General features: G+C 29.6%; 1 protein-coding gene across 1 annotated transcript; it reads left to right on the forward strand.

Annotated features, from left to right (window-relative positions):
* Positions 1 to 383: 383 nt before the first annotated feature.
* Positions 384 to 2,948, forward strand: LOC100166839 (26S proteasome non-ATPase regulatory subunit 7). Its single transcript, XM_001950952.4, has 2 exons — positions 384 to 555; positions 822 to 2,948. The coding sequence occupies exon 2, from the start codon at positions 826 to 828 to the stop codon at positions 1,768 to 1,770; it is 945 nt and encodes a 314-aa protein (XP_001950987.1). The 5' UTR covers positions 384 to 555; positions 822 to 825; the 3' UTR covers positions 1,771 to 2,948.
* Positions 2,949 to 8,899: the final 5,951 nt, after the last annotated feature.

The raw sequence follows: 8,899 nt of genomic DNA on the forward strand, positions 1-8,899 counted from the left end.
CCTATTCATTTCGCCTTAAAAATAATGTATAATAACCGCCCGTGACAACGGCTAAAATAACCGATTTGATATAATAATTATTGTTTACCTACTGAAGTATTAACTTGACTGGGTACTTGTTTTCATTGTTGTGTTTATACTTTATACATTTATAAGTATAAAATTATTTGTAGTGCAGTAGTTAGTAGTTATGACATGAATATTGATAGTATAATAATAATAATAATGGAAATAATTGGAAGACGTATGAGTAATAAGTTGTAGTTGTGATAGTGATTGTCCCCTTGATGGAGTGTACCGGCTTCAGAATTCGAATGTTTTCTTCCCGAAACGTTGTAGATAGCGTATACAAGTATACAACATCGTTTTTGAGGTTATTGTTGTTCTATTCAGTATTCTGCTTGTCATTTTATCAAAGAGAACTTGTAATAATTTGTAATTTGTAATTTGTATATTATGTGGTAGTGTGTACCTTATAAAATATAAATTTATTACGATATTATTAATTTTTAGAAAATAAATTCTGAACAGACGTATACATTGAATACTCTATAAGTAAGTTCACTTTTAAACAATTTCTATTCATTGTTATATTCACTAGGCATTTGTTAATAAATGTTTTTTTATGTCTTTTATGTGTTGATAAAAAAAAATTAGTTCAGTCATTGTACCTACATTGTTTAATATTTATTGTTCTTTTCATTAATGTTTTTGAGATATTTGTGTTTTTATATTAAATAATATTAATAATATAATAATATTTAATTTAAGAACCATTGTTTCTGTAGGTTTTTATACTAATTTCCATTTTTTTTTTCCAGAACAATGTCGACAAATGAATCGCCAATAGCCAAAGTGGTAGTTCACCCATTGGTATTGCTGAGTGTTGTTGATCATTTTACTCGGCTCGGAAAGATCGGCAATCAAAAGCGGGTAGTAGGTGTATTACTTGGTTCTTGGCAGCAAAACAAAGTGCTTGACATTTCTAATAGTTTTGCACTTCCGTTTGATGAAGATGATAAAGACAAGTCTGTGTGGTTCCTCGATCATGACTATCTTGAAAATATGTATGGTATGTTCAAGAAAGTAAATGCCCGTGAAAAAGTTGTTGGTTGGTATCATACTGGTCCCAAACTCCACCAAAATGACATTGCTGTGAATGAATTAGTACGCCAGTACTGTGTAAACAATACATCTGTCATGGTGATTGTCGATGTAAAACCCAAAGATGTTGGTATACCTACTGAAGCCTACCGGGTTGTGGAGCAAATTCATGACGACGGATCACCACCATCAAAGACGTTGGAACACATTGCTAGTGAAATTGGAGCGGAAGAAGCTGAAGAGGTTGGTGTTGAACATTTACTTAGAGATATTAAAGATTCGACTAGTGGTTCCTTAAGTCAACGTGTTGCCAACATAATATTTGGTGCTAGAGGTCTTTATAAACAAATGGTCGATATAAGAGATTATTTACAACAAGTTGTTGATGGAAAATTACCTGTTAATCACCAAATTATTTATCAACTGCAAGAAATATTTAATCTGTTGCCAGATGTAGAAAAGGATACTTTGGTTGCCGCAATGCACGTCAAAGTAAACGATCACATGCTTGCTGTATATTTAGCAACTACTATCAGGACTATTATTGCATTGCACAACTTAATCAACAATAAGATTGCTAACAGTGATGATGAAAAAAAACAGTTAAGGGAACCAGAAGAGAAAAAAGAAGAAGTTGCAAAGAAGAAAGAAATCAAAGCAAAATAGGTGGACAATATGATTCAATTATATAATATAATTGTAAATAATTAATCTTTTTAATATATTTTTTTTTTGTTTCAAATATTAAAAACACATCGTATAACGCAGACATTTTATATTATTATAATTATTTTGTTTTCAACAGTCTTTGCATATTGATATATTTTTCATTACTAATTTAAATCTCCTTGTTTAATTTTTATTATTATTAAATATCTCAGATTAACTATACCTACTGAAATTACTTTATACCTACCCAAAAGATAAATATATTTTATAAAATATATTTTCTTCTACTGAAATAATATATGTTCATGATTTAGTATAAAATTATATATGCTTAGAATGGATATTTTCTAAATGAAGTAAAATATAATATAATTCATAACGAATAGTTTTAATGTAACAAAATAAAACTAAAATTATATTTATTAGCATTATCATTAGACAACCAAAAAATTTAAGTGAAATAAATAGTACTTACTGATATATTAATTAGTTTTGTATAATTATATAGGTATTTCAATAAATGTAACAGTATAAAAATTTAAAGTATTTTAAAAGTAGTTAAATAAATTAAGAAGAGTAGGTTACTTCAAGTATTGTAAACTGATTATAATTTATCTTCAATTAATTTTATTCAAACCAATAGTTGTTTGAATTAAAAATTTTTTTTATTTAAAAATTTAAACATAATAGAAAGTGCCTTGTCAACAGTATTTTCCTGTCATACTTTTTATTCACTTATCACTTGTCATTTTATTTGTTATATCATTTTGATGTATAGGTATTCTTTATAAATAAATAATTATAAGTGAATATTATGAAAAATGCATTCAAATATCAAATACAAAATAAAACTATGTTAATTGATGTATATAAACAAACAATATAAATTATAATATAATGATTTGTATTATTAGTATGTATTATCATTTGTATTGATTGTTAAATACAGCATATTAATATCAAATATCTTAACATTTATATGATAATACAATTGTTTATAAATATCTTAGTTTTGAAAAAAATGTTGTTTGTTAAAATAAATTCTTCCAAATAAATCCATGATTTATAAAAATTATTTATTTAATATTAATGAGTAAAATGTTTAAATGCAACAAAATTAAAACTTAATGTTAAACAAATGTCTTATTTGAATAAAAAAATTACCAAAAATAAAACATAATGTTTTCTTTGTTTAAAATATACTTTCAAGTAGTGTGCACAATTTAAGAAAGTTAAAGTAGTATTTACTGTGCATTAGAGTATTCACAATATGAAATAGAATAAGTTACTTACATAATAAATAGTATAACAATAAAGTATTGAAATAATACTGAAGTTTGATAAGATTACAACATACTAAATTGGATTTTGTAAAATGACGCTAGTTCAATAAAATATACAAAAATACAATCAATTTATTTATTCCAGGCAGGGGCCTACCCATTAGGAGGGGGGGTTGTCGGGTCTGGACACCCCCCGACCAATTTTTTGACAGAATTTAAAATTCTTAAGGTGCAAACCACTGAGTGTATACTTTTTAAATGTTAATAAAAGTTGGAACTCCTCACCCTTTGAAAAATTCCTGAGTACGCTCCTGATTCCAGACTTATATAGGTAGGTAAGTAATTCTAACACTAATTAAAAACATAATTTATACATAAAAAAAGATGAATAAGTATGTCTACTATCTTTAAATACCCAAGTTGAATCTACTGTAAATAAGTATACCGGTAACCTGCCGAATAATATGTAAAATAATTTTTACAATAAACATACCTATAAGATATTAAGATTTATATCATATTATTTACCACACTTTTATGAAGGGGGTGGGGGGCCTAACTTCAAAACCATGCATATTAATTATGTTTTTTGTATTGGCTATACAATTAGCACTATAAAAAAAAAATAGTCTACACAGTCAATCACAGTGAACTGAAATGCGTGCACACAGTAACTGAGGTACATTAAAACCAATATGCACCATACACCTTATATCGTACACTAGCTACCCGACCTTCCTCCAGAAGATATTATTTTTTTATAATTTAATTTAAAAACATATGACTATTTTTTGGCTATACAAATAATATAATATAATTACATATTTTAGTTATTATTATTCCTTATTTCTGAAAATTATATACCTATCCTACATTTTGAATACAACCGGAGTGGTAAATTTTATTCTTTTTATTATAGAATAGAGATAAGGTAGAAAAAAATGTAACAATAAATTATTTGTTCAATGAATAATATATATTTAAAATGGAAAAATGCAAGTGTAAACAAATAAATAAATAATAAACAAACAAACCAGTTTCCTTCGTCTCCAAAATCAAGTTAGATTCTTATAATATATATATTATATATATATACCTATATAGATAATATCATTGATTATAAATACTATAAAATAATATATAGGATTTGCCAAAAAAAAAAAACTGAACACGGGTGAAGCCGAGATAATATTCAGCTAGTAATCCAATATGACGTGTAATAAACGATGGTTAAACATTTGTACTACATTTTCTGTTATTCAAATTACTACCGCAAAAATGTGTAGGTACAATCATTGGTTGTAAAATATACTATTTATTTATTATTAATTTAGTCAATAGTACAATGTTCAATTTTTGAATGAAATAAAAAGTCAAAAATGACAGTCTCAACTAGTAAATTGGTTTTAAATCGACGATTTGTGTTACATAGATTTTAAAAGAGAAGGAGCTTATTATATCGACCTATTTCAAAATGTCTTTTTGACAGTTTAAAATTCTATTATTTTATTTCGAAATGTTGTTTAATTGTTTACCATTGTGAATTAGTGGTTAAATCACTATTCAAACCGTATTTTTAAACCCACAATCTTATATTAATATCACCCATAGTCCTCTGTTATGATTTCATTAACCGAAGTAAAAAAAATTAGGTATTATGTACATTTGAAAAGCACAGTTAATTATTCTAATCATGTCAAATGTGATATGATTCTGATTGCGTCGAAACCGGTATTATTTTAAGAATATTCGTAGGTTTTTATTCATCAAAATTACTGTTAAATTATGATTTAATTATTGTAACTGTTATGCTTTGTATTTATTTGCGACTTACTTAATTACTAGATAGCTATTAGCTGGCCACAATACAAACTAGAGAAATCACAGCACTATTATTTATACATTGTTGGTAACAATTTATAATTCGAATCCGTTATTATAATTTCTTTATCACTCGTCCTCCGTAAGTCCAAGAAATATTTTCTAAAAAAAAAAAACTGTTTATCTTCTGTTCGCTGTTCCTATTTATTGTGTCTTCGTGAATTGAATAGCAGAGATGGATGCCAGCGACTTGGAATCTACAAAATGTACGCAGTCGTTTGACCGTACCGATGAGGTTCGCTCTCTGATCGGTCGGCTGGACCTAGCCGTTGATCATAAGATTGCGGATGTCTTGTTTCCGCCGGGGCGCGGACTTGCGAAGCGTTTCCAGTCGTCACCCGAACTGACCACCGACTCGCCCGTGTACCGCCCGAAAGTAGTGAAGATCGCCTCACCACCGGTCCCTGCACCTGCAGTTCCTATGAGTGCGGATATGGACGCCCACGCGGAAACGCCGAGATTCATGCGACGTCAAGGTACATCCTTGTCCGACGCTTTGGACTTGGCGGTCGATCGCAGGATCGCTGATGTCTGGTCTCCGCCGCGGCGCGGACTTGCGAAGAGTTTTCGGTCATCGTCACCTGAGCTCATTACCGACTCGCCTGTGTACCACCTGCAGGTAGTAAAGATCGCCTCACCACCGGTCCCTGCACCCGAAGTTCCTATGTCTCCGGAGATGGACGCCCACGCGGAAACGCCGAGATTACTGCGACATCAGAGTCCATCCTTAACCGTCGCTTTGGACTTGGCAGTCGATCGCAGGATCGCTGCTGTCGGGCTACTGCAGTTACGACCGCGGCGAGAACATGCAGCGAGTTTCCGGTCGTCTGTAGAATTGAGCGTTCGTTCACCCGTGTACGGTGAAGTTCAGTCAGTTACGCCGGTGGCAGTTGATGAAACTCTACAAAACCCTGTACGGTCTGATCGGCGTAGATCGGTGTGGGAGAGGTCGAAAAGATTCGTGTGGAAGTCCATGGTTAACGCTGCACGCCGAATTTGTTTCTGCCGCAGTTTCGTTGACCTGGAATGACACTCACGAAGTTCGACCTCTTCCCCTACCACCGTGATCGTACCTATATGTTACCGATTACCACCGTCAGCCACGCCGGGTCCAACCAGTTTTCGGCGTAGGTACCAGGTCGTTATGTCACCGACGTGCTTTCTTCGATGACTACGGCTCATCACCGTGTTTTTTTTCCGGCGCCGGAGTTGTATGCCGACGTCCCCAGTTCCCCAGTCCCACTCACAACAGGTCATACCCTCATACGTTATATTGTTATTACTTAATACTTATTATCATATTATAATATATCATGCGTACACCTTTATTTAATGATTACCTATTGTTATTATCCTATTATATGTATCATGTTTACACATTAATTATTTAAATTGTACCGATTATATTACATTATATTATATACCTATACGGCTATACCTGTACTGTATTATTGACTATTGTACCAAATATATTTTGTTATTATTGAATAAAACATTGAATTCAAAGCGTACTTACTGGTTTCTGTAATTTTCATTTATTTTTGTGTAATACTAATAGGTATTATAATATATTTTTGCCGAGCCGACATACTGCGAGATTTCTGGACACCCGACACACACACGCGGGAGGATTTTGAGATTCACGGAGGAAATTAAAATTGTTTTAAAATGTATAATCGGTTGCCTGTATTTGCATTCTGCAGATTATAATAGAAATTAGTATATTTTTTTCTATATTCATTTTTGTCATTGGTTACTTGGGTAGATGAGGTAAAAGCATGCATCGTATCGGTATGTCAACATGGCCCCGATTAAATGAAACTGTATCTTGAAACCAAATTGTTTGTAGCTTATTATCGTGATTAAAGATATATATCTTTAATCGTGCTTAATAATAAATTCAATAAAAATAAAATAAGAAAATCGTTATATACGAGAGTTTGTTAATTTATTTACGTGTAAATATCCAATATCTAATTTAAAGCGCTGGTAAAAAATTAATTTGACTTTTCAGTAAGTTTATTAAACTTAAGGAGAATCTTGTATACAAATTTCAAATCTTAGATAGGTACCTACCTATTATATTATATGTATATAAAAACATTTTTAAGAATTTCTAACTAGAAATAATTTGGAAATGTTCGTGATTTTGTTGACTTGTCAAAATTTTAACTTAAAAAAAAATGTGGACTTACGTTCAACTTTAAGATTCTGAGTGGAACGATGAATGTATTGATTTTACAATGATGTGTGTTTTTTTTTGTTTGTCTGTGTATACGATAAGTAGTCGAAATAAAGCTTCGATTTTCAACTTCAGTTTCTTGTTCGGTGGGAAAGTGAATATTATTGGTGCATTGGGGAGGTCAAAATTTAAAATTCCCAATAGTTTTCAAAATATTTTGATTTGTTTTAAACTGTTTAGGAACATTTTCTGTTTCCAATTTTATTTGTCTTTTTTTCTATGAACGTCAATAAAACTTTATTTGTTGGGTAAAAAAGCTTGAAAATGTAATACAAGGCTTTTACTATAATATTGTTACAATGACATTTGAAAAATATTAAAAATCCTTAGTCCCAGTTTTTATTTATTTAAAGTTCAAATCTTGACATTAAACGGAAAAATAACGAATATTAGCAAATTATTTTGAGTTGAGAATTCATAAAAATTTTTCTTTTTATTCCTAAGATTTGAAAATGTAATACAAGATTCCTCATAAGTTTGTATACCTTTATCAAAGAAAAAAATGTCTACAATAGCAAATCAAATTAAATTTTTATTAGCGTTTGAAGTTCACTTATTACATATATTCACTCGATTCTTATGTAGCAATTTTGTTATTTTATTGTAATTCAAAAACGAATAACTGTAGCTACATGAAAATGTTACTGAATGTTATATTTTAATTTTCTGTACACCATAACATTTTGACTCTTTTTAAGATGTTTACGGACATTGTCAGTTTTAAATTTTTTAGTTTTTTTTCTATAAATATCAATAAAGTTGTATAAAGTTGTTGGGTAAAATAGCATGAAAATATAATGCAAGTATCCAGATATATTGTTACAATAGAAGTTAAAAAATATTTAAAATACATAGGCACAATTTTGACAAAATTGATCACATTTAAAATGTATTAATTATTTTGTAATTAAAAATTTATAAAATGTTCAACTTTTATAGCCAAGTATTGAAAATTTAAAACAAGATTCCACGTAAATATGTTATATATAAGTTACATTATTCACCTTAATATCATCAAATATAGGTACTTAATAATATCATAGGCTGACTGATCGTTTCCGCTCAGAATCGTTTTTCTTATACAATGGTCAATGATATTATATCATTGAAATTCAAATTTAACACCATCCATTACAGTGACCTACTTGTTAGTTTGTTACCTACTGTACAGCAGAGTGACATCCACTTATCCAATTGTTTTATAAATAATTGTACATAATACTCACTAATTTTGAAACAACATGTTCCCCTCCATTTTTGACACACAAAATTTGGAAGACGTTTGCGTATCTATACAGTGTATAATACATTCATTGAGAATATAATGAGGAATATAATGTAAATTTATCCATTTTTAGAAATTAATTTATGGTTAGTATAAATTGTTTAAGAGAAATACTTCTGACATTAATTTATCTAATTTAATAACATTTAAAAAGCAAATATTATAAATCATGAAAATCAACCTATTATTAAATAATTTTGATAATTTAAAATTAAATCATGATTAATGCAGCGCATATAGGTAATAGTAGGTACCTATTAAACAAATCAAACATTATTACGTCATTATAAGCTTTTATTTAAATAATAAAAAAATATATTTATGATAAACATACTCCAGTTTTATATAGTCGTACTAGCTTATTCCGTGCACTTCGTTGCCCGTTAAATGTACCAACTCTATATGACTCAAACTTTGTTCAATTCGTTATATTTT

This window comes from Acyrthosiphon pisum, chromosome A2 (genome assembly GCF_005508785.2).
Source record: "Acyrthosiphon pisum isolate AL4f chromosome A2, pea_aphid_22Mar2018_4r6ur, whole genome shotgun sequence".
Lineage (NCBI taxonomy): Eukaryota > Metazoa > Arthropoda > Insecta > Hemiptera > Aphididae > Acyrthosiphon > Acyrthosiphon pisum.

Excerpts from the sequence above, each read along its gene's own strand:
- LOC100166839 (XM_001950952.4), top strand. The coding sequence starts at position 826 with ATGTCGACAAATGAATCGCCAATAGCCAAAGTGGTAGTTCACCCATTG.